The sequence below is a fragment of the Rhinolophus hipposideros genome (assembly GCF_964194185.1).
Source record: "Rhinolophus hipposideros genome assembly, chromosome: 17".
NCBI classification, from domain to species: Eukaryota; Metazoa; Chordata; class Mammalia; order Chiroptera; family Rhinolophidae; genus Rhinolophus; species Rhinolophus hipposideros.
The window spans coordinates 34,368,201-34,395,879 of record NC_138063.1 but is presented as its reverse complement, the minus strand read 5'-3'; the positions used below and the strand labels follow the sequence as shown (position 1 = coordinate 34,395,879).

The window sequence follows — 27,679 nt, the reverse complement described above, 5'->3', positions numbered from 1 at the left end:
AAACTAAATTTGTCCAGTGGAGTTTCATAAATTTCATCAATCACATAATTAACATTTAATTTTGAGTGTAAACAGAGAATGACTTTGAATTTCCTACGTAAATAAAAAAACTGTCATAGTTAGTTCCTCTGAGATAAATTTTAATGATATTTGAAAATATTTCAAATAGACAAAACTGCTTAATAAAAATTCATTCCCCACACTTTCTAATACTTCTGGTAATACTTTTAGAGTGTCTTCTCTTGCTGACCAAGAAATCTTCCTTTGGCCTTTAATTGTACTTTATGTCCAGGTATAAATTTTCTCTTTCATATTTAAGCAAATTTAAGAAATATAAAAACATAAACAAACACATGTAAGTTAATGTTTGACTAGTAATTTTTAAACTCCTTGGAAGATATTCTGTACCTATATTTCAGAATATAACTTAGCATATTATTATGTATTTCCAAATTTTTAATATTACATTTAAAAATTTTAAAACTGGTATAATTGTCAGAGTAGTGTGCATGCGTCAGACAACAGAAATTGCATTACCCCTCCCCAGAATTATTTTCCTCACAATGTCTATAAAAATCATACAATGTGGACAGCTTATAAAATAAAATCTTATTAAAACAACATTTTTATTCTGTTCTAATATCCAATTTCATATGAAGAAACTCATTAGGTACTGCAACTGAGAATAAGGAGACTAATCACAAAATTTAAAAAAAATAACCACTCATTTTTTTTCAATAGTTAGCTAGTTCATAGTTATATGAAAAACACTTTTTTGTTGCATGAGAAATTTCTGTGCAATATATGGTATTATTGTTTATAAATGTATAGTTGGGCAAAAAAGACTATTAAAATATTATTTAAATATATGGTTTCTTTCTAACTTAATAAAATATAGTATCCTATTAAAATATTATGCATTTAAAATAATTTATTAACTCATGCGTTCATTCATCTATCATTCAACAAATGTTTGGTAAGCATTGCTTTAATAGATTTCAATTTTTTAATATATACGTGCCAGATACTCTTTATTTCTGATTTCCCATTTTCTTACAGTAATTACCAATGTAGATTGAATATTCAGTTCCAATATGGATGGTCATTCAATGTTTAGCATATTGAAAGGGCTAAGCACTGTGGTTCAGGGTTGCAAGCCTAATGCTTGCTGGGTTTGTTCCACAAATGCTGGAAGATGGTAGGCCTGCGTGAAACTAGAGAGTGCATGTTCTTGAGAAGGTATTTGTATTTTAAAAAGGTAATAATAGTACATGATGATTTTTGTACTATTTTTGTACTCAAGACATATTCGTGCGTGTCTAAGTCAACCCATGGGCATCAAGGTTGCAATTCTTTCATAGACATTCTCTCATGTGATCCTTATAAAATCTCTGTGGCTGAAATACTTCTGGTCCATGTCTTTCCAACAATCCCAGAAGCTGTAGGAACCTGTTAATGGATTCACATGGGCAGAGATCCAAGGACTGAGTTTTGAAGGATCCTGAAAATGAATAATGCTGAGAGCACCTGTTCAGGGTGAAAAGTGTAGTGAGAAATGACCATTATATATCAAATCAAAGACTGCGCCAAAGAATACTTAAAAATCCTTCAATACATAGCTACTTGGGTAGAGGAGGGAATTCTCTGGCACCAAAGACAATGTTTCTAAAAGTGTAATTCCCCCCAAGATTTTGACGAAAGTGTTTAATTTTCATCCAAAATAAAAATGTGTTTAGCCTCCACAATACCCAACACTCCCACAGACTCTTCCATATAGCATACAGAGTGTTCAGAGAGAAGGTGCAAGAAAGCACATAGTACAATCCTGAAAAGGGCAATATATACACATATGTAAAAGAAAATTAACAAATGAAACTGATTTCTAAAGAACAGGGAAGTTATATCAGACAAGAAGAATTTAGGGAGCTTTATATTTATAGGATCCTTATCTACACGACTGGAAGTGTACCACCAATAAACAAACACATTAGCAGATGCTGCTATTATTTTACATTCAATATACTCCTACATATGCATTTGTAGATGTTATTCTATTAAAAAGGCACATTTATTTCTTTACACATGTCTTTGCTAGTGTCCTAAATTTGGGTTCCAGATGATCTAGAAACTCAAGGCCTTCTTCTTCCTGCCCTTCACTGCAGCAGCCTACTGAGCCGGCCATAGACCCCTTTCCTTCATAGTTGTATGAACGGACACAGTCTTGAGAATGTTTATGCTCCTCATCTTGCCCACACAGATACACCTTCTGTATTAAAACAGAGCACATTTTATTATTTTTTTAAAAAACACCTAAATATATTAGCATAAAAATAATGTCTTTCATTTACCTTTTACTGTTTAATTTTTAATCAGAGTGTGTCCTCTAATGGATTCCTACATATAAAAAATGCACATAATTGGTCTATATTATAGTCATTCTTAAAATATAGCAAATACATAAATGCTCCCAGTGGAAACATTTATGGAGATTAAAGCTACATCATACAAAAATTGTTTTATGTCCCATTTGAATGTAAGATTTGTACAGTTGAAATGGGTCTCTGTAGTATCTTTGCATATTTGGGGGAAACCAATATTGGCTATGATTCTTATTGTTTATACACTATTATAGAGCTATAATAATGGAATGTACTAAAGTGGCTAATATTCACCTATATTGATTAATCTGAACATAAACCAAGGAACTAAAACCCAAAATAAAAGCATAACAGTCTATCTTCTTGATGTTGATAGCCAGGACTTCATAACCACATAGAGGATTCAACACACTAAAAAATGTTTATAATTTATGATCCATGCATTACTCTATAACAAATATTTCACCCCAGGTGATTTTGCTGGTAATTTTTTAGGGAAGAAGCTATCAGTCTTTTTATACTTCTTAAACATGCCTACATACGCCACTCCTAGATAAAGTTTTGTAAACCTTATTTTAAAAATTGAACTGTAAAAGGTCATTTTTCTCTTTGGGTTTGAACCTGACATCCAGATCTATGATAATTCAATATTAAAAAGGTGATGAATTACAAGTGTATGAGGAGTAAAACTTTGGGGAAATCCTGAGTTGTGAATAGTGTTTAGCTTTCATGTAGTATGAACCCGAACGCATTGGCACTTACTTCGCCAAGCCGAAGCTGGGTGAAGCTGTGCCAGTCGGTGTATACGTATCTGCCCGTATCTGCGATTCCCTGTCCTGCTCCCTTGACAGATTCCAAGGTCCGATGTCCACCTCCTTTGCTGGACTCCAAAGTGTAGCCGCCTTTGACCATTTCAAAGCTTTGCTGTGCTTTGACTCCCTGGCCACCAAGAGTGCCAACAGACACGCTTGTGTCACCAATGTTGGATGTCTGTGCGGGGAGTCTAATGTTTGCATCCTAAAAATAAAGTCAGAGTCATAAAATGAAAGAATCAAATTGAAACTAACCATTTGCTTTCATGTCTTTCCCACCGTAGGCAAATCACTTACCTGCTGTACCTCTCAGTTCCCTACATATAAAATAATAGTACCCATATAGTAGGCGTTATGAGTTGAATTGTGTCTTCCCAAAATTCATATATTCAAGTCCTAACCCTTAGTGCCTCAGAATGTGATCTTGTTTGAAGATCAGGTCATTACAGATGTAACTAGTTAAATTAAGATGAGGTCATATTCAGTTAGGGTGGGTCCCGAATCCAAAAGGCGAAATTTGGACACAGACACACACACACGAGGAGAATGCCATTTGAAAATTTGATTTATGCCAAAGATTTGATTCATAAGCCAAAGAACTACCAGATGCTAGGAAAGTCCTGGGACAGACTCTTCCCTAACACTTTCAGAGGGAACATGCTTCTGCCAACACCTGGATCTCTAATTTCTAGCCTCCAGAACTGTGAGACAATAAATTTCTATTGTTTAAGTCACTCAGTTTGTGGTATTTTATTATGACAGTCATAGGAAACTAATACAATAGAATTTTAAAGTTTAAATGAAATAACATATGCAGGGTACCTGCATATGAGCTCTGCTTGGCATAGTAACTGCTCAATAAATGTTATCTTTTATTATTATTACTATTATTATGTAATAATCAATGGTTTTGGAATCACCCTACAATTCAAAGGAAAGTGAAATTTGATTTACCATCACTTCTTCTCCAGGTCCTTCAGTATTTGATACAATTAAATTTTGCTGGGCTACATCATCTGGAAAACATTTCTTTACTGTTGTCTTAGCAGTGACACAGAAACAAGTAAATAGAACACCTGAAAAATAAAAATATTTAAGTAAATAGTATGTTTTTATGCTGGTGTACATTAAATCATTTGAATCACATGATTGCTTAAAAGTTTATTCACAGTACTTTAAAAAATTTGTTCCATAAATTGAGATATCTTTGAGTCATAAAATTTAAAACAGAATATCAACAAATGTATTAACATATATATAGACCATCTCTGTTTTAGAGAGATTATGTTATTAGGCTTAAATGAGAAATAAATCAATAAAAAGGAAAGAGTATGAAGTGAGCATAGTTTATTAGCAGTTCTCTTCCCAGGTCCAGAATTAACTTAAATGTTTCTCTTATTTTCTCCACACTGAAATAGTAACTTCATTCATTTGAATTTTAAGGTAGTATTATTGGTATTTAAAATTCGTAAAGAACACACGCAAAAGGCTTAGAACTATAAAACAAAGATCATTAGGCATAAATAGAAGAAAGGCAATTATATAAGAATCAGTGACTGGTTTTACATCACTAATGCAGTGCTAAGAAAAATATCCTCTTTAACCTGAAACTCAAATCACTGAATTAGGACACAGTAAAGACTATGGGAAGAGTTTATAAATGCAAATAGGTTTTGTGTAGTCAAACAGACTGTTAAAAAAGAAATCAGAGAGAGGGAGGGAGTAAAGGAATTGTGGGCAATGATTTCCATCACTCTGCATCTCTAAAAAACAACTGGCAGAATGCAAAATCTTAGTATTCTTTGCATGCACTACTTTTCCTCAGTGGCTCAAACCATGACTATTTTCTATTGATTCCTCTCACTGACTGGCATGTTCTTAAGATGTATAAGTATGCTACATCACTTCCTTAATAAATGTCTAAGAAAATTTTGGAAATGCTTTTCTCACTAATTCTTTTTGCACATTCACTGCATAAACTTGGCTGATTGAAAGCCTATAGTGTTTTGTATGGAAGGGACTCTTCACGTTAATTTTATCCAACCTTTTCGTTTTACATACGGAAAAGTGAACTCAAAAAAGAGGAAACGATTTACCAAGTATCTCACAGCTAATTATTGGAAGAACTGGAGCTACCCCCTCTAAAAATTACTTTAAAATTTAATCTTCTCCTACTGATATGTTTCTTCTTCTATCTTTCAGAACCCTGTCATATAGTCCACACACGATTTTAAAAAGGGCATGTTCACCAAAGCTCGTAAATGTCATTGATATAAAGAACTGCCATATATGTTTTGAAAGAAAACTTTAGCTAACAGTTTAGATAATTATACTTACATAATAACAATGCAGAACCCAAAACCATGGCAAGAATAGCCCATCTTCCAAGTATTACTTTTGATACATTAGCAGTGCTCTCACGTTGTCTAGCATTCATTCTACAGTCAGATGGAGTTGTACAGTCACATACTCTCACTGACAACATATGTTTTGCAGTAAGACCATGTCTATCTTTTATTTGGATAGGCACGTTATAAAAGTTATAATCAAGATTCTGCCGTGCACGAAGAATGGCAGTTTTACCTACAAGAAAAAAAAGACATAGAGAATATATATTGATATGATCTTTCCACAGCAATGTTATTCTGACTTGGTGTTCCTAGGGTGGGTTGAGGGGGCGGGGATAGAAGGCACAGAATTTAGCTTAGAAGAAAAGTTTTACTGGTTCATTTTTCTTTCTTAAAAATGATTTGAATTCTTGAAAAACCAGGAAAACTAGTTGATATTGCTCTATAAGCAATTGATACTGCTTCTATCAGACTAATCTATACTTAACGTATTGTTCAAATATTATATAAAAATGAATTTATATGTTTTCCTAAAATATATTCAAAACAAGAGTCTACACATAAATATATTTTTCATTGCTTTAAAAAATCAAGGTATTACCCATTTGGGGGACCAATAAAATAATTTCCTAAAATGAATATTTGTTTATTATCATGAAGTTAGGTGAAAATCAAGAGGATTAGTCATCTTAAGTTCCTATTAATTAGATTTAGCATAATTACGCACCATCCTTTGTTGCTACAGTCCAAAGTTTACTGGCAGAATTATCCAAAAAGAATTCAAAAGGTGGACCATTCTCAGGTCCATCTGGATCCACAGGTTTGAGAACAGCAAAATCCTGGACATGCTGACAAATTGTCACTTCTTTTTCAATTTGTGGTGGGTGATCATTATCATCTTCCAAACGAACTACTAATGTTCCAGTGCAAGATCTGCCATCTAAGAAAAATAAAAAAATAAGACACATCTTCACTTAAAAATTTATTTTCAACCATCTCTATGATACACAGTTGATATCTGCAGTCTACTAGCTATCTGAACTTGAATTTCACATTTTCCCGATCACATTCCAAGTATGAAATTGTGACAGGTTTTTTCTAAAACTGAAATGTAGGAGATTGTGAATAATGTCACTAACAGAATAACCAGTTAAAAATAAAATTGATTGCTTATATCTTTCTTTGTGAAGAGCTGTATTCACTCTCAAAATGCAAAGACTTTACATTTGGTCGTAATCACTTCCCAAACCTCCTTTCCTGACACTTTTCCTCACATACTCTTTGCTCAAACTTTGTAACGCTTTTCATTAAACTCACTAGGTGTGCTCTTTCCTGTGTCTGCTTTGGTATATTTTGTTGGCACTGCTGGGAACACTTTTCTCTTCCTCTGCCTGGTAAAACCTTGCTATCCTTCAAGAATCCACTCAAATATCACTTCCTCATAAAACTTGTCATAACTTCTATGGACAATGGTAGCCATAGTGTCCTTTGATTTCTCAGAACATTTGACTGATTGTTGGCTCACACATTGAACTGTGACCTGCTCATCTTAAGAGCTAAGTGACGTTCATCTTGAGAGTCTAGTGAAATGCATAGTATTTTTTGGTTGACTTATAACTTAATATTAACACATTGAACAGAATGAACGTACTATTTTGAAATTCACAATCTATACCTGGAGATTAATGGGACTCACAACAGAGGAATGGGAAATATCAGTACCTATGTTAAGCAAACATGCCAAAATCTACACAAGATTCTTGGTAAAGGGATGGTTTAGCAAAAAATGGGGGTGCTTATCAGAAACTGAATTCACAACAATCAATTAAGAGGAACAGAATATACATGAGAAAAAATGAAACACCGTTTATAAAGAAAACACGCATCTGTGATAATTAACATGTTATTCCCAGGAAAGGCGGGTTTAAAAGGTATTAAGAACTGAACACACAGTGGAAACAATCACAGAAGTTGTCATTGCCATTTATTTGAAGAAGGGACTTGAATGTCAAACAGAAGGGACAGTGCTATTCTAGGGAGAGGGTGTATAAAACAGTGCTTTCTAGAGTGATAGCAGGAAAACCAGCCTGCTGTTTTTTTCTTTCCTACAAGAAAGACTAGGAAATAAATTGTATTCTAAAAAAGCTAGAATATCTAGGTCATCAACCTGAAATATTTATAAGCATCAAAACTAAATGCTCATGTGGAAATATAAACAATTATTTGTATATTTGGCCGTTGGAAGTATATATTTATGGATTAAAGTTCAAATAAACAAAATCCTTCATGTCACCATATGGTCGTCCATTAAAACTTATAACATCTCCAACTTCTTCTTGATCACACCTAGGTTATCCATGAGACTGAGATATAGATTCCTACCTTTTAGATTTGGCATTTATTTTCGTTGTATTATGATCACTATGCCTACAAACATTGTCTCTTAGTACTAAACAACAAAGTTAATTTCTTATATTTCTGTTCTCCATATTTTTCGTTTCTCCAAGTAGTATTTCATTTTCCTATAACCAAGCTTCTGTATTTCTGTGAAATCTCCTCCTTTTATCCTTTAATTAGGGCAACTCTTAACTGATTTCTACTACTTCATAAGTACTACTTCCTTTATAGGGAAAGTTTCATACCATAGAATCTCTTATGAGAATATAATAATCCTTTCATTGACATCATGTGAAATTTTGACCTTGTCTTATGAATTCTAGTTTCCATAGTAACTTGCCTAGTGCCTTGGAACTTACTAAACAGTCAACATTTGTGGAATAAATGAGTAAACATAAATCCTTGTCTGACAATATAATTATCTTTTAAACCATTCAAATTTCACTTTTACTTATATAGGAGCAGCAAATCACCCAGGATTATAGAATAGTGGCAAAATTAACTATATTTCTCAGCTAGTGTTTTTCCCATTCTTTAGTAGCTTTTTAAATTCTACCTGTATTGAAAGAACTACATTAAGAGCATATGTGCCAGTCTCAGCCTATCAATAACCAGTTTTGTGGCTAGACCAGGCTTTGTGGTTCTCATTATGATTGCAAGATGCTTTCAGGAAACTTTGAAAAAAATAAATAAATAAAAATAAGGTTCATTACTTAAGAGTCCTGGATATTACATGGCACACCAAGGGCCACACAGCAAGATCATGGGAGTTGAGGATGGGGTGGGGAAATGGAAAGAGGCAAATTCTCTGTGTGCCTGGGGTCAGGATTGGGGAGGGGCCTAGGGTTCTGCAGGCTCACTCTTGATTGGTGAATTTAAAACATAAAAGTGGGAATTCAAAGCACAGGAGGAGAACAAACAAGGGGTGAGGGAAGCAGCCTGGTTCTTTATCTGGTGTGTGGCTAGCAGTGTATTTATCTGAGATGGCCATCTCTGAAGTGGGTGCCTCAGCAATCAAACCTTAAGTCAGGCACTTGCATTACCAAAAGGAAAGGCAATGGTAAGGGCTTACACTAAATGGTTCATGGTTTACTGCTAGGAGTTGTATGTTTACAAGGATTTTGAGAGGACTACTTTATGACATTTGAACAACATTTCTTCACAGGATACGATCTAGAATTAACCTTGGAAAAGGACTGCAAACTACAGCAAAGACTTGTTTAAGAGTCATTGTTTAATCTTTTCTTTAGGAATTAGGATGACTATTCTGTTTCCCATTAAGAAAGACTCAGAATAAACCTACCTTGGACCCAACTGTTTTAGGTGGGTTGAATTCCTACAGAACGTTCAACTCACAGTAAATTAATCTGTACTCCTGAATAAAATGGGCATCCTCGAAGATGCTACCGTGTCCAAGGCAGGTATCAAGTAATATGGACCTTGAAACTAGGACTTTGGCCATCCACCTGCTCCTCGCTTTGTGGTACTGATGCACTAGGGTCTAAGTGGGGTGCTCTCTCTCAGAAAAATGCAAACTAAAACCACAATTAGATATTGCCTCACACCTGTCAAAATGGCTATCGTCAATAAGTTAACAAACAACAAGTGTTGGCAGTGATGCAGAGATAAAAGAACCCTTGTGCACTGGTGGTGAGATTACAAACTGATACAGCCAATATGAAAAACATCTTGGAGGTTCCTCAAAAAATTAAAAATATAACTACCTTGTGACCCAGCAATTCCACTTCCGGGTATTTGTCCCAAAAAATCCAAACACTAATTTGACCAAAAAGAATGAAATCTTACCTTTTGCAACAACATGGATGGACCTAGAGGGTATTATGCTAAGTGAAATAAGTCAGACAGAAAGACAAGTACCATAAGATCTCACTTATATGTGGAATCTAAAGAACAAAGTAAATAAGCAAAACAGAAACAGACTCACAGAGAACAAACTGATGGTAGCCAGAGGGGCAATAGGTTGAGGCGCTTGATGAAAAAGGTGAAGGGATTAAGAAATAGAAATTGGTAGTTACAAAATAGTCACAGGGATGTAAAATATGTAATGTACAGCTTAGAGAATATAGTTAATAATGTTGCAAGAACTATGTATAGTGCCAGGTGGGTACTAGACTAATTGGGGGGATCAATTAGTCTAGTATAAATTATATAAATGTCTAACCACTATACTGTGTACACTGGAAACTAACATAAAATATAATATTGATTGTCAACTGTAACTGAAAAAAATAAATAATTAATTTAAATAAATTGAGTGGTCTCCAAAAAATTGAGCAATCATAATGCAAACATTTTTGCCTTAAATTTTGATCTGGAAATACACAAAATTCTCCCCAAGATTTTCTTGAAAATATATCATATACTTATATTTTATTTCTAGAAAATTGCACTCACCTGCATCTGTTGCAACGACGGAAACATTGTATTCATTGTTTTTTACAAATTTTGATTCTCTATCTAGCACTTTTACAGTTTTCAAGTCACCAGTGACTTCATTAATTTCAAACCAGTTATCTTCATCTCCTAGTTTCTTATACCTAGTTTTTAGAAATCAAATGTAAATGCTCAAACCAAAAAGTGGATATAATCTCAAAATTTGTCATTCTGAAAAATACACAGAACGTTTATAAATTTGAAGTTAATTTACATCACAATTAAAAGTAAGGACCTTTTTGAAAAATACATTACCTTAACCCTTCACCACTGCGTGTTTCTGGATCGAATGCTTTGTATCCAAGAAGTTCTTTGCCAGCTGGGAGGCCGTCTTTACTCTGAATAACTTTTACTGGTGGTTGGCATTCAGGGCCCTCATCACTGTCTTTAATTTTAACAGTGACAGTTGTAGTGCACATAGTGGGAGCTTGTGAGCTTGGTGCTTTAGAGAATTGTGCTTCATTAACTACACCAATTTGCAAAGTAATTTGACGATTGACTTCATAGTTCAATGGCTGTTAAATAAACATAATTTGATTATTCAATATATAACATTATATGTAGAAGACTTATAACCATGATTCCAAGTTTTAGCACAAAAAGGAATATCATTTTTTTTTTTGTATAAAATGTTACCAAAAGCAGGTGGTAATGCAATTAAAGACTAATAATTGGCTTCCTATAATGACAAATTCTATCCAATGCAAAATTGTTGTTTTAAGATTCAACCAATTTTTCTTCTCACTTTTCTTCTAGAAGGTCCTGCTTTCATTTTTTCATTGCAAGTTTAAATATTAACAGGAATACAGAATAAGTGTTTGACTAAATTCAAATAGATCACTATTACTCATTATTTCATTACTTATCAAAGGGGATAGCAGTGATAACCAAAACAGCAGAAGTCACTCCAAGCTAAGTGTATAAAATCATTAGAGAGAGTATTAGCATATGAGATCTGGCTATAATGGAGCAGTTCTCCAAGTATATGAGTCGAAAAATTAAATGATATTATCTAGCAGAAACTTTCAAAGCACTTTATATTTGGGTTTGTTTAGTTCCTAATCAAAATGCTTAGTCCTGAACTGAATAATTAGAAAGAATCTGAAACAACAGTTATATAATTAAACAATGAAATCGATCAAGATAAGAACAAAATGGAAAGAAACCTAGAAGCAAAGAAGAAGAAAAAGAGAAAGAACAGGAACTATAATAATTAAAGGACATTTTCTACAAATCTTATGAAGGAAGCACAATTTGTGCATAAAGCTTCTAAGAAATTAATGAGGGAAGATATGGAACATGTTAGTGAGTGCTCTGGGCAGAAGGATTTAAAACAGAACCAGATTCAGTTAAAGTAATCATTGTAGGTGCCAGTAATAGCAATTAAATTTTTAAAATCCTAAAGAACTGGCTACCTCAAATATAGGGGAATACATGGGGATATTTAGTAAATTGTTCTATAAAATACACTATAGAGAGGTAAAAGTAGAATGTGAGCATGAAGGGAATTGAAAAGTCAAGAGGTTTGATTTCAATTAGTGACTCTTCCATTTCTCTCTGTCTTGTGTTCTATAAAATAGGATATTTGGACAAGTGAGTGTCTAAGAAACTTTCTCAGGCTAGTATCTGATTACTAATTCAAAATTTCTCTGCCTTGGTTTGCCTCATCTATAGAAAAATAAGTTTTGTACCTGATATACCTTTCCTCTAATACATAAAATAAGGGTGAAATAATAATAACAATAAATTTATGTAAACCAATATAATAATTTTAGCATTGTATTGTAATTCTCTAGTCATATACATACAGAAATATATATATATACACACATATACATATATGCACATATACATATATGCACATATATAAATACATATATATCAATTAAGTAGAATTTTTTAAAGTATCACTTGATTTTTTTGTTTGTTTGTTTACCTTGACAACACACAAGACTGCTTCATTTGTATTTGGGTCTGTGCTAATTTTGAAGTTTCCATTTTCATTCCCCTGTAGGATTGTGTATACAGCTTTTGAGTGAGGAGTGCTTGGCAAATCCTTGTCATGTACCGCCATTCGTAAAATCTCGACATCAATTCTGTTTTCTTCTACTTCTGCAACATACTGAAAAAAATTGCCTCTTCTCATTACAAATTTATGGCTTTAGTCTCTTTCCATCTTAATATATTGAAGTGTAAATGACACCAGAGAGAAGGCCTCTTCTCCTCCATCCTATAAAAGGAGTTTAAATCTAAGGAATCTGATACTGGAACTTAGCATCCAAGGAAACACTTATGCTGTTGATGTATGAACAGCTTCAATGGCTAAGGAACTTTTAGAGAGCCAAGGGAGTAGTTACCTTCCTAGCATCCAGAAATAACCGCCATTTCAATATTTTTATAGATATTGTATTTTTCTGCTTATGTTATTTGTAAGTGGTAGCTATTAAAACCAAAATGTGTAATCTCACAGAGCAACCGAATTCCAGATTTGTTTTTTGAAAAAGTAAATTAACTTAGATGAATGAATACAGTGATATACTCACAGAGGTTTCTGTAAAATATGGTGCATTGTCATTTTCATCTTCAAGTGAAATAGTGATTGTTCCTGTATTAAATAAACCAAAAGGTTGGCCCCCCATGTCTCGTACTTCCATTATTAACTTGTATGTATCACAGCTCTGAAAAAAAGAAAAAAGAAATATTGATGAATATTTTTTCAAAAAAAAAAGTCAGCATAAATAAAAATGTAGAGCAAGAGATTGGTCAGTCAGGACAATGAAAATCTGATGTGTCTAACACAACATTTCAAAATGTAAAGCTATTTTTTTATGTTAGCATCTGTACATCAAATCAAGTTAATGATCTTAAGTGAGACCTCATCTAATACCCTGTACTGTCCCCAAATCTCTGTAGGGACAAAGGAAGTGTCCAGAGAAGTGTCCATACTTCCGTACAGGCTGTCCCTAACCACAGCCTATATGGAAGTATGCTTGGAGAGGGAGCTACAAGGGACCTTACTGTAACTTGTCTGGGAGTTCATTATCAGTTTAAATATAGGTCAGTGACTGGGAAATTAATAACCAATTCATTACTTCTCTATCCAGTAAAGGTGAAGTTGTGGTGATGACACCTGTGTCTGGATGTATGGAGAAATGCTTTGGCTGATCTGGGATTTGCTGTAAGATTTTATATTTCAGACGAGTATGTAGAGTGTCAGGTTCGTCGAGGTCGATGGCAGACACTTTTCCCACTGAGGTGCCTGTTTAAATAAATGCAGCAGAGTCAACAATTTAAAGTAGCAATATAATTGAATTACAGACAAAAATTAAATCAAGGCATGGCTGTAGTATATTCTCCCAAAACCTATAAGTAGATTAATTTTGTAGGTAAGTGGAAGAGTATCTAAATGCTCTCCAAATCTGTAAGCTATCCTTACTTAGAAATTTGAATTGAGTAGGTGCTGTGAATAACATGATTTGTATCCCACATATCTAAGAACATTCACCCCACCCTTGGTCACAGTGATTCTCAAATACTTCCCCCCCAAACCACTACCGGAGTTCATGGGCCATTTTTGGATGGAACTTCTCTGTATATCTTGTTTCCTTTGTAGCCCAATTTGATAATACTAGCTAGAGCAACAGCACAGCTTTGCTTATGATAAAGATTTTATGTTTTATTAAATATGTTGGATTATTAACATATGCAAGTAATTATAAACATATGTTAGACACAAATATTGTGCACCAGTTTAGTACCTTAGGTCAAGTTTTATGGCCCAGAAATCAGTGTATTGGAAATGCTGCTTTAGCAAACCACTTATTTTGGGAGAGCAATATTAAATGCACACGTATAATGGCGACAGAATAGGGGAAGCATAAGAACTAACAACATTTCTTTGTAGATTATTTTTTGTAGTAAACTAGGAAGTCTTGTTATGTCCCTGGGTATACCAGATCACAATCTTGGCTGCCCATAGCATCAAACCAGTTTCAATTATTTTTTCAATTTGTCTGGAAAACATGCCAAGTAAAGCAATGCATGTATTGTTGTAAATCAGATTAGCATTTCCATGCCGCGATATATTTCTGGGTCCTTGAAAGTGTACTGAGCCTTTATATAGATTCGAACCATTTATGGCTTTCTAAATATATTTGTGACACATATGTACATGGTCAAATTAGAAAATGTAAACATTTTACTGTCACACATTCATATTCTTTGTGGATTAATTTAACAAAGTTAGAAACTTTATGTATCAGTTAGCTGTCTTCTATATGTGCATAGCATAGTGAGCACTAAAAGGTTTGCCTTTGAAGTGGATTTTATATAAAACAACAGAGTTTTATATAGAATATCCTTGAAAGTCAAGCAATTAAACATGTTTAGAATAAACATATTATGCATTTAAAACATTAATGAGGGATTCAATTAAAGCACAAATCTAGTGTTTTCCTAAAATGTGAACTTACCGGATCGGCAATTTTCAGGCACACTAAAGATAGTCACTTTATTCTCAAAATATGGGGCATTATCGTTATCATCTTCCACTTTGAATAATAAGGGGAGTGGGTACTCTGGTGCATAACCGTCTGCGGTGGTTGCATAGGCATACAGCTGAAAGGTAGACAAACGCCATCAGCTTATTCTTAAATAACAAATTATGCACAAAATTAAACCTCGCAGTTGGGGAAAGACATAATGCTTAAGAAATCATCCACAATAGTGCATGTAACTAAGAACTTAGGTAACTGAGAGACAACACACCAGCACAGTCTAGGCATGCCATATGGCTTCAGTCCTCTTTCAGCGTTCTCATTACTCTCCCATGCACTCCAGCTGGATGAGGCTGCTCCATTCTCTGAGTAACTGCATGCTGTTCTGCATGTTAGAAGGCATGTTGGCATCCCCCGGTTATGCTAATAAAAAGTATTTTTAGTTTATAAAAAACATAATTCTATTTATTTGCAGTTGATATATAAATATCAACTATCTCTGGATGATTCAATTATGTTTTTTTTCTCTATTTACTGCTTTTTTTCATTTTTCTACCATAAACACACATTTCTTGTATAATAAAAATACTAATAAAATCATGTACATATTCCAAATTTCATCTCAAAATGATATATCTTAATCCCAAATGCCAGGATTTAATGCTTTTTCCCTTTAAACACTATCATATTATTTCTGCACTCTTTTTAAAGTGGCTTCTGCATAGTAAGTGTTCAATGAATGGTTGTTGAGTTAAACAGATTTACTTCCCTGACAGAACCAACTAAATCTGTCCAAAGTGAACTCTGTATTAATTCAGTTCTTCACCACAATTAGCTCTTCCTGAGTTCCCTACTGTAACCATCTTCTAAAATGAACCAAAATTATTCATAAAATTCCAGGTATCTATCTCCTCCCTCTTTTTCATTAGCCTTTTTCGTCAGTTGCCAAGTTCTAGCAATTACGGCATTTCTGTCTCTATCATCCATCTCCTTTTTTCTATTCCCAATGCCATCATCTTCATGTGACTCCATATGTATCCTATCAACATGTTGTCCTACCAGCTATCCTGCAATTGTCTTAACTGACCTTCTCCAATCTATGTAGAACTCAGGAGTGAGATTCATATCCATGAAGCACATCTTTAAACGTCATCCCTTCATCACACTCTTCAGTGATTTTTGACCAAAGTAACCACAAAACCCTCATTAACGTGTTAAAAGACAACATTTCATCTTCACATGCTAACATAGAGAAGTAATTTCCACTCTAATCTCTAGGATGGGAAGTGTTGAAATAGCCATCCATGTTCTCTCTGTTCCCTTATTCACTTTTCCCCAAACAACCTCCAGGTGTGCTATTTGAGTAACAAAGCTTATACTTTGATCTCCACAGTCTGATCTCTATATCTTATTTCTCAAATAAATTCTGAACGCAGGAGTGTAATACTAGAGTGTATTATCACCCCTTCACCACCACTACCATCACCACTGCCATCACGGCCATCATCATCCTCACCACCATGACATCCAGATGTCAAACTATTCAGCCTTCCTCTCCCCATATTTGATGTGATTTTTTTTCTTTAAACTGCTGCCAGTTGAGAGTCGCAGTTAGAGAAAATTATGAAATTGTTTTATGTCTCCATTAGATTAAAATTGTCCTCAGAGATGAAGCCTGTGTTTTACAGATATTTGTGTGTCTGGAGCACCTAACACAGAGTCTTACACTGGGGAATTCTTCAACAATTAGTTTTTTACTTTCAATTCCACACATCTTTTCCTTTTAGGACGATAAACTACACCCAAGTTTACCCTCCATAAAAAAATGTCATAAACATTCTGTGGAATCAATTGTAATGAATTTTTTTATCTCATCACATTGGCATTAAAATATTTTCATATCTAATCTAAGCCCATTCTGCTATAATTTACACTATTCTTTGCTAGTTTTTCTATTCAATGGAAATGATCATCTGCTTCCCACCATATAATCACTTGTCCTTTGAAATAATATTTCCTGATGTTTAAGTATTAGGTTGATGCAAAAGGAACTGCGGTTTTTGCAATTATTTCTTAACCATTTTAACCACAATAACTTTTGCACCAACCTAAGACAAGTAAATATTATTTCACATTCCACTGATTAAGATGTAGTGATTTTGTTTCCAGTACCATTTCAGGTACTGTTTTTTGTTTTGCTATAAATGAGCTGAGTACCTAAAAAATAAATCAAAATTGAAATCTTTACTGTAAATGGGACAACTTAAACTAGAAATGTAGCTAAACCTTAAAGTGTAGCCTAGCTCCCTAGGAGAATACACTTATATTCATATAATAGAGAACATAATTATAAATATTTTTAAAGTCATTACAACAACAATTTCAAAGAAACTTAAAAGTAATTGCTTAACAGTTATTCTCGTTATTCTATATTAAAAGCAAAATAATACATTTCAATACTGTTATAAGTATAAATAAATATAATAAGTACACATAAATAGAATATACTTTAGAGTTAGCATATTTTTAGCTGAATTACAAGAGTATTGTTTAAATTTCAAGTGTGTATTATTATGGTGTCTTTTTCCCCTTGAATCGCCTCTATAGCTTGAAGAAACCCAGCTCTTTCAGCCCTTTCATACTATAATTTGCTCTTATCTTTGAAATTCCTCTCATCTTTGGGAATATGCAAAAAGCTGACAGCAGGAGTTGGGACTTGAATTTGGCCTTGTAAAGGTGGCATCAGGTATCCAGTGTAGTTGGGCAGAGAGAGGGGGAGAGCAGTGACACCAAAGCTGAGTGGGTGCACAATGTGATTAACAACACACATATAAAGACAATGGATAGACTTGTGTGTCTCAAAAAGGAAACATAAGTTATAAGATAGTACGGTTCTTATTGGATAGGTAAGAAGAAACCAGATTGAACTGATTTTTCCCTATGAACTTATAAAGGGTACAGATTCTCCTCAACACTCAGAAGAAGAGTGTTGTATCTAAAACTAACATAATATTGTATGCCAACTATTCTTTAATATATTTTTTTAAAAGAGTAAAAGTGTTTGTAGCTGCTTTCTTTCATTGAATAACTTGGAATTATTGGAAAAAATTCTCTTTTTGTACACTCTTTTTAAAAACTTGGAAAAATGACCTTATGTGAATCCCTAAAAAATTAGATGAGTTGAGTGGTTTATGACTAACTCCTCCAACTGTGAAAATGATGTGACTCACCCCTAAAAGTCTTCACAAGGCAAAATTGAACAATACAACATAGGGCAAGAGAGAGAACAGGAGCACAGTGATGATATGTATTGAATTTGAACCATGGCTACCATTCCCAATAATCAACGAAATCAATTATTTCAAATAATAGTTTATTAACACTTATTTATATAGGTTAGATAAAAGCAAAGAACTGAGAAATCCCATCAAAATCCCCAGTTTTGAGAACAAAATTCTGGAGCATGTGCCTTATTTGATCTACCATTAGGATATTTTTAAAGAGCTTTACAGTTATATAGTGATCTTGCCAACATTATGGCTTTTGACGACCAAAACAACTCTGAGGTAGTAGGTAAGACAACTGTTAGCAGCCCGTAAAACAGAGAAGAAAACCAATTCTTGAGGTTGTGACCTATTCAAGACTAAAAGGAAAAGTGGCAGGTATTGAAAATCTACTAATTTCCAGAAAAATAAGCTTTTCAGTATAAAACAATAAGGGCAATTGATTTGATAGAAAAGCAAAGACATATTATTTTAATGTTAACCTCTACATTGACAGAGAAGGCTTCTATTCCATATGGCCTCAAGTGATTATACAACGTGCATCATGTTCACATCTGGTTGCTATACTTCCCTTTAAGAAGGAAGTTACTGATTTGCAAGTGGCATTTCTTAATGTCAATTCAAACTTAACCATGTTAATGGAAACTAGAGAAACATGGCTGATTATGAAAATTATTCAAAAGCTCAACTCTGAGCATAAATTCCAAACTACTTTATTCCTTTGTCCTGAAAAAAAAAGTCAAAAAAATAGCAAAAGGATATTTTAATTTTAAATGATTTTCTTTGTTTTTCATGATAATAATCCCAATTAGTCAAGATAGACAGAAGGTTGACCAGTGAGAAGCAGCCGAAAACCTCAAAATCCATAAATGGGATGTTATCAGCACAGTAAAAATGAAGAGTACATCTTAACATGTAGAGTAGGCAGCTTTATACTTCTCTACAAGGGTGACTGCTAGTGTTAATCTTTCTTCTTGTGAAGGAACTCCCAAAGCAGCAGAGAACTTGCATATTTACATACACATGGATGGATATATGTGTGTTATTTGTCCATTATTCATTTGGCTTCTTGACAGAAAGATAAAAATGTTTGCAAACCATTTTATTTCATTATGAAATCCCTGAAGTGGAACATTCATGTTATTCCAAAAATTGCACTTCCTTATATAGTGTAGTGCGCTGACATCCTGAGGATAGGGTCCTTAGCATGAATTATAAGGTCCTTCAGAGTCTGTTCTTTTCTTACCACTCTAGCCTTGTATTACACCCTCTTTCTTAACTTCAAACAACACTTCAGCCAGGGTTTGTTGTTGTTCTTGTTGATTTCTTTTTAACAAACGCATCTTTCTATTGCTGATGCCTCGGCCTATAACACTTGGGTACCTCCTCCTCCCCACACTATTGACTTCTTTCAATGGCTGCCTTTATGTGGCCCTATTCCTACTCATCTTTCAGATGTCTGCTAAGATTTTATTTTCTGAACTTCCCAGGTATAAGATAAATTCCTCTTTCATGTGCTTCTTTACCAAAAATGTCTTTACTACACTCTCTTATAATTCAAGATACCGATTGCTTAATCAGTTCCATTCTCCATCACCCCAAAATTCAGTGTGAACTCTTATATGTCAGATTAGATATCAGAATGCTAAGGAGATACGTGAAGTTGAAACAGCAAAAAAAAAGAAAATAAAGGATTTAATTTTCAGAAGATGAGAATTTGGGGTATGGGTAAAATTAGATAGAACAAAACAAATTTATTATAAAGAAATAAAATGATGCTCAAGATTTTTGTTCCTGAAGGATAGCCAGCGAGAAAAAAAGAAAAGCACAATGCTATTTATATGGAAGAGGCTACAACAACAGATCTCAAACTTAGGACAACCTTAGGATTCTAACAACATTTAGAATCACCTTGGATGACTTCTAATTTTCAACTGATTGGGTCCCATGTCAGAATAATTAGATCAGCATTTCTGGGGATAGGCCAGAGGACCAGTATTTTTTTTTTTAAAGTTATCACGTCATTTATAATGTACAGGCAGAGTTGAAAATAATTGAACCATGTTATTTTAGGGCACTTTGAACGCAATAAATTCACTGGTATCCCAGGATTCTACAGATCAAAACCTGTCCTTTAAAATTTGGTCATTATACTTTCTATAGTTCTCCACTTTTCTTCCCTTATACTCATTGTATGTCTTCATCAATGGCATCAATAGAAATTTGTAGCTTATGTTACACATTAACAATATTTAAAATATTAAATCAAGTAATTGACACTTTTAATATATAAACAAGCAACACCAAAAATATTAAACCAGTAATAAAAAACATAATTCTGAATAAGTAATCAAATTATCTTACCGGAAAATGGTCATATTGCTCACGGTCTATGCTTCGTGTACAAAAGATATCCCCACTGTCTTTATTTATGAAGAACAAATTGAAGGGCTCTTTGTCCACTCCTGGTCCACTTATGGAATAAAAGATGGTGTAGTTTTGTGCAGCATCAGATTGGACCTATAACAGCAAGTGACAATTCAGGATAAAAAATATCTTCAATCTGACATCTTTTGATGTTTCGTGTGTTTTTTTTTAATCACTTGCTTTCTTTCCTACTCACCTATTCTTTCTTTCCTCCATTTATCTACCTGCCATTTCCCATATTTTTCAAATTCTTATTCATATTCTGAATATGCAAAGCCACAAACTGTCATTTATTTGGTCCCATATGTTTTTGTGTTATCTGCATATTTGTGGAAAATGTATGGAGTTGAATACACCTTTGTAATTCCTATTCACTTGCTCTTATTCTCGTATAAATTATAGTAATTTATTTGGTCCCATATGTTTTTGTGTTATCTGCATATTTGTGGAAAATGTATGGAGTTGAATACACCTTTGTAATTCCTATTCACTTGCTCTTATTCTCGTATAAATTATAGTAACAGTTTCAGTGATTTTGAATTATTTGGAATGGAGAATTTCGTGATTAAAAAAATAGAAATAATATAACTTTCCTCCCCAAATTAATTCTTCAAAAATTGCATAACTTCAAAGCTGGCCTATGTTTACCCTAGACTTACCTGGCAGTGACACCACCTTTTTGGTAAACATAAATATTGACCTCTTTTTTGTGAGGATGTGTTAAATCGTGAGTTACATTATGCAAAATCTGTAGGCATGACCTCTGTACATTAATGCTAAAGTCCAGTATAGTATTTAGGGAAATCTGGGTGTAGACCTAAGAGCATCAGAAACTCAAAATATAAAACTTTTTCTAAATGCTAAATATGATTTCTGGAGGAAAGGGACAAATGACATTGATCCACTTCTACGGGACCTTATTTCTGGTGAATGCATGATCCTTATTAGTACCAATAGGTTAAAGCCCTGATTCAAAATATTGTGCACTTCAGATGGAATGTTTAAAAACAAACACACACCAAAAAACCCTCTAGCCTATAAAATAAAACAAGATGAAATGTACCTGCTGAACATGTTGTGGAAATGGACCTAGTGAGTTCTCCATCAGAGAACATGGAATTGGAGCCCATCGTCTCTTGCTGCGTTTGAGGACAGAGTCTTTAGCATGTCTCTTCTTAGGAACCTGCATTTGATGAGGAAGAAAGAAATATATAGCATGGCCTATCATCATAGGATTTTTATATAGACATGAAGAAAATAAGTGAGGGTATACATAACAATGCCATGGATAAACCCCAAACTATTTCTGTTTTTTTATTATTTTATTAATGACACATACACACACAAACACACACACACACACACACACACACACACACACCATGACTAAGAAACAGTTTCACCTTTTTTCCCGATTTAACCAGCTAAGGAACCAGAATTGTATAAGGCACTGGTAAAAGATGCCATCTTGAGAAGTAAAGACCCCTTAAAAATAGATAATCCCTTAACAAATATTTAAGAATGGATTTTATTCTACTAGGAGTGGTACAACCAAAATTTGTTGAAACACTAGCTGCATTTCAAAGTATTCATATACCTATATAAAATACAGGTCAGCATTTGTTCAAGTATGTTTTATTTTATGTGATATGGAGACTCTTTAAAATTTTGATATAAAATAATATCTTGTAATCCTAAAGCATATTCTGAACTTGAAGAGGAGTTCTTATAATCAAAAGAAATTTAGCAGGGAAAGTCTCGAATCAAATCACTTACTAAAAAATGATATTATAAGACCAAATTCATTGTGCAGAGTTGGCTTAAAGTGAGATTTGCATGAATTCCAATAACCTCCTTTCCCATTCTTTTATTATTATTATTATTATTAAGTGCATTGGGGTGACACTAGTTAGTAAAATTATACAGGTTTATCCTTGATCACCACCACTCACTGCAAGAAAGTGAATCTAGCATCAGAACATTGAAACCAATGCTATGGACTGGCCATTACTTCATTCTCTGAAGAAAAGGACCCCATGGAATTTTCAGTTCAGATGGGAGTAAGCTTTAGACAATCCTTTCTCTTCTTTAAAGAGAGACTCACACCCATAGTCATTGGGAGAGAGCCATTCAGGGTGGAGTGCCACACTTCCAGCCTGAATCAGTTTTCACTGTTACAGACTCACCCCTGCCTTGTTCTTCAGGTTGGTTGTTCTTATTACCACATCTCAAAGCACTGTCTGAAATCTTTGATATTCTGACTTTGCTCCCTGGCTCTAAAGTTGTTCATTTTTATACCATTTGTAAACAGCACTAACACTCCTTAAAACAGCTTAGTCCTTACATGTATTATCAATGAAATAGACAACCAAGTGAGCATTAAAGAACAATGATTTTTAACATGGAATGAAGTCTATGAAAGGAAGGACTCTCATAAGCAGATTAGCATGGTTATGTCTTAGCTAAATATATACCTTCTTTCCTCTTGCTTCCAGTACAATTTCTATCTCTTTCTCTTCCTGCCTCTGACTGTCTGAAAGAAAAATGGAAAAACTCTTCCGTTTGGAAGACAAAATAAGATCATGTGTTGTGTAAATTGAGCCATCTTCTAGAATTCTGAAGTCAGGATCACTTGACAGGATTAGGCTGGCTGGTTGGAGACACTCCTTCAGATTCACTGCAGGGAAGAAATTTCACAGTAATTTGTGAGATGAAACATAATGGAACAAGTTTTACAGGAATAACAACTGCAAGTTGGTGCATGAGAAACAGAAAGTCACACTTGGAATTTGATGAGTACCTGCTATGCTAAAACTGAGGGGCCATGAAAATTAAATAATTACACTAATGAAGTCACAGTTTCCACTACTTTCATCATAAATTAATTTATGAATAGACAAAATATGTTTTTAGTGTCACTGGATTTATTGTTTCCACTTTAACTTTGACTTATGGGTTTCTACACGTATAAAAAAATTTGTTGTTTTATGTTATGTGTAATATAACTAACTGCATGACATCAGTCGATTTTGAACTTGTTTGAATTAATCTTTGATAGTTAAATCTTGCAAAAATAAGAAAACTGGTTTATACTTACATAATATTTCTCAGTAATATTGCAAATAATCATTGTATAGTATCTTCTGGAGGTTTAATAAACCCAACACTTAGTATATATTGTGATTGTTATCAAAATATTTCCTTTACAGATTCATATTTAGTACATTTAGTATATTTACTGTGTGTCTTTAGAGTATAGACTATATATATTTGATATGTTTTTTGAAAGATACAAGAGATTAATTTAAAGCACTGGTCGAAGCAATCTCTATCTGGGAAGGATACCACTTCTGTACACAAAGTGTGTTTTTCTAAATGTAAACTTAATGCTGATGAAAAACCTTGACGGAAGGGATGTTATTCTTGGACTCAGAACAACTAACCTGTGCTTCAGGTGTGGCTGTGATAGTAAGACTAGTTGAAACTTTAATTGATTTTCACAAGCTATTCTGTGAAATCACATAAATTGATGCATACCAGTTCACTGTAATCAATTTTTACACAAATTTTATTTTGAGGCATTTAAATTTTGACACATCTGTTTTATATGAAATCAATTTAAAAATCTCGACTTTGTAATTTTGGCTGCAGATAAGTTAATGTGGATTAAAATATGCTTCTGGTTTTGGGGTCTCGCTTTGTTTGAACTAAACTAAGATAATTTAGTCCTCTGATATTTGCTAATTTTTCTGGTAAGAAAAGAATACAACTAACTTGGAACTTTAGTTTTTTACTATTACAAAAAAAAAAAAAAACAAGCAAATTACCTTTCATTTTATATCAAATTTTAATGCCACGTAGCTACTATATGACTTTTATTCCAAACTTTACAAGAGCAGCCTGAAACTAAATGTAGCAATTAAAACTATGACATTCTTAATACTGTTTTTTACCTTTGCCTACAAGTGTTTCAGCCTGAAGATAAGAAGGAACTTGAAGAGAAATTTTCTGACAACCATCGCAAAGCAATATTAAAACCTAAAAAAAACAAGAAAAAAGAAAAAAAATAATAATCAGGAATACATTTTATTACAAACTTTCACATTATAATTGTGTCTTATTGATAAAAATATTGTCAATTCTAGCAACAAGTTAATCTTCTAATCCTTCAATATGTTTCATATTTATTTTAAAAGGAAACAGCAAAGAATATAGTTTTAGGGGCATCGCAGTCATTTAATATCAATGACAAAATTAAAATGAACAGTAGTTCTTAGAACCTAAATCATATTGTATCATTTTAAGAAAATGTTATGAACCATTGATTTTATATAAAAGTTATCATCTCTAAGGCCATTCATAAATGCCATTCTGATTTTAGCATAAAGTACTTAACTCTAGAATATAATAATCATATATTATACTTTATAATGTACACAAATCACATTTTCACAGAACCAAACAATTTGAGAGTATAGTTGATTAAGTCTAGAAAATATTTGAGAGGTTTTTTATAACCTCTTAAAGAACAACATCCACAAATATTTACTGATCTCAAATCACTAATTGGACTGGCTTGGCATAAACTTTAAAGTCTAAATGATCTCATTCACAAAATTAGTCTAAAAAGAAATATATTTCAAAATATAAAGAGTAGCTTTCAACAGGGTAAAGATTTTTTTTATTATTATTAGTCAAGACAAGGTAATACTTCGACGTTCATCATTTATATCCCTCACACTGTGAAACCCCCCACCCCCATCCCAGGGTAAAGATTTTTAATCAAAGTCAAGACACACTATTGTCCTAAAAAGCTAGGTAGTTCAAGGAAAGAAGACAGAGACTATCTGAAAAATCAAAGAAGCTATCAGTTTAAGTTTCTTTGAGTTAAACACTATTTTGCTTCTCTTTCTTGGAGTTTCTGTTTATTTGCTTCCTCTTCTGTTTATTAAAATGACTACTTTTTTATTATTTAGATATAAAATAGAGCAGAGCTAGATTTCCCTGAAATAGATTGGTTTTTATGATCAAGTTTTTCTCCGAGGATATTGTTCTAGATTTATGGGACCCATTATTTGGGAGAAGGAAAGAAGACTATTAATCATATTGTGGATATACACTACTTTTCCATCTCAAGTCTTTTGTATATATTGTATCAGCCTATTTAAATACAGCAATGTGCCGCTTAACAATGGGGATACATCTTGGGATATGCATAGTCAGCCGATTTCCTCCTTGTTCAAACATCACAGAGTGCATTTACACAAACCTAGATGGCATAGCTCACTACTGTAATTGCACTGCTATACTTTTATATGACTGGCAATACAGCAGGTTTATTTACACCAGCATCGCTACAAACACGTGAGTAATGTGTTGATGTTAGGACAGCTACAATGTCACTATGTGATAGGAATTTTTCAATTCCATTATAATCTTATGGGACCATCATTTGTATATGGGGTCCTATTGTTGACCCTAACATTGCTATGTGGCACATAACTATAGTTGTAATTTTACAGAAACTCTGTTAGGCAGATGGTACCAAAGACTGGAATGTAAAAAGGAACATTTGTGTTCAGTTTTAATTTAAATAACCACTTTTTAGAACACGGATATTTTATTTGCATTCTTGATATTTTTATTCCTAATGCCAAGGATTGAACTAAGTTATATCTAAAAAAGTTTCCAAGCATAAAAAATTCTATTGCTGATAATCTAAATACAAAATGTGGAAAGGGCATTTTGTAATTAGAAATAGATATTCAAATATACACATATACACATATACATGCATATGTATACATGTATACATATACACACATTATTCTCATAAGATATATCCACATTCCCACTCCTACACCTATCTTATTTCCTTCCTGCCCAGGATCCCCACTTTACTGGTTCTGCGTTTGCCGACAGAGACAATGGAGGTAGGTCTCCAGAAGTACTATTCCAGTCTTCAGGTTAAATTAGCAGCTTAGTGAATTGGAGACAGCTGGGGTCACACATCCTTTTGGTCATTATGGGGATCACGGATGAATGGGCAGAGGATAAACCAAAGGTTACTAGACAGAGCAGAAGCCAAAAGCAAAAGAAACCTGGGTGAATTCTTGGAAAGCTTTCACCACATGTTACGTGACTAATACTAACTCAGGAAGGTCTCTGAGTTTCCCCAATCCCCACCCAGGCAGTTATAGGATGAGAAGGAAACCATCAATTTCACACTGTGTTTTATATATTTGGAGAAAATGTTTATCACCATACAATAAAATCTTTAAATTCTGAAAACATAATTTGAAGTTAAAACATTTGGCTAAAATGAAAAAAGAAGGAAATTCAGTGCTCAGAAATGCCAGATGTAGATGTAGGACAACTCCCCTTTCCCTCTGCCCACCAAAGAAAAATTAGCACCTGAATACACAGTTATAAAGCTATTAAACACCTAAGTGGAAAACCCTAACCACGTTAATGACATGTTTTTCAATAGCTGTTCTATTTTTCTTTATTATTTTTCTCAAGCTGAACCCCTTGCTTGAACAATGGCTCTACCCTACTCTTAGCTCTTCCTGGGTAAAACTAAGAAAGTCTTGGGTCATTCCCATCTTCACCCCGAGTCCTTTTCCTTTCCTCACGGCTCACTGCAACTAAGCATGTTAAATAACTACAGCTCATTTATGACTAGTAGCAAAAGCAAACCTCAGAACCTCCTGGGCCCAATGCCTGAGGAATGAATTCATTCCATTACTCTTTAGAAAAACACCACAGCAAGACTGAACAGGGGATTCCCTTGAAAAACTACCAATCTGGCCGTGGGCACTTGAAGAGCAAGCAAAAGACCTGCCATCTGGGTCCCAAGTCTCTCAACTCTTCCTTGAATTTTTTTCAGGTCTGTTTTAGTTTTCCTAGTCTATCTTCTCTGCCTTTCACTCTCACCCCTACTGTCTTTCAAGCCCAAACTGGAGGGAGGAAGCACATAGTAACATGCTTGAATTTTTTAATCCTTTGGGTGTTACTCACCAGGAAAGAGAAAAGGAGCTGCTTACAGAAGGTGCTCCCTGGTGCTGCAGAGGCCACAGCCAT

At 33.8% G+C, this 27,679-nt stretch overlaps 1 protein-coding gene across 1 annotated transcript; it reads right to left on the bottom strand.

The window, feature by feature from the left end:
- Nucleotides 1–599: 599 nt before the first annotated feature.
- Nucleotides 600–27,679, bottom strand: DSC1 (desmocollin 1; the record flags this gene model as incomplete). Its single annotated transcript, XM_081078349.1, has 16 exons — nucleotides 600–2,266; nucleotides 3,141–3,395; nucleotides 4,145–4,266; nucleotides 5,528–5,773; nucleotides 6,266–6,478; nucleotides 10,351–10,493; nucleotides 10,645–10,904; nucleotides 12,326–12,511; nucleotides 12,933–13,067; nucleotides 13,482–13,648; nucleotides 14,862–15,006; nucleotides 20,534–20,689; nucleotides 21,660–21,779; nucleotides 23,071–23,273; nucleotides 24,550–24,634; nucleotides 27,617–27,679. The coding sequence occupies 16 exons, from the start codon at nucleotides 27,677–27,679 to the stop codon at nucleotides 2,069–2,071; spliced, it is 2,697 nt and encodes an 898-aa protein (XP_080934475.1). The 3' UTR covers nucleotides 600–2,068.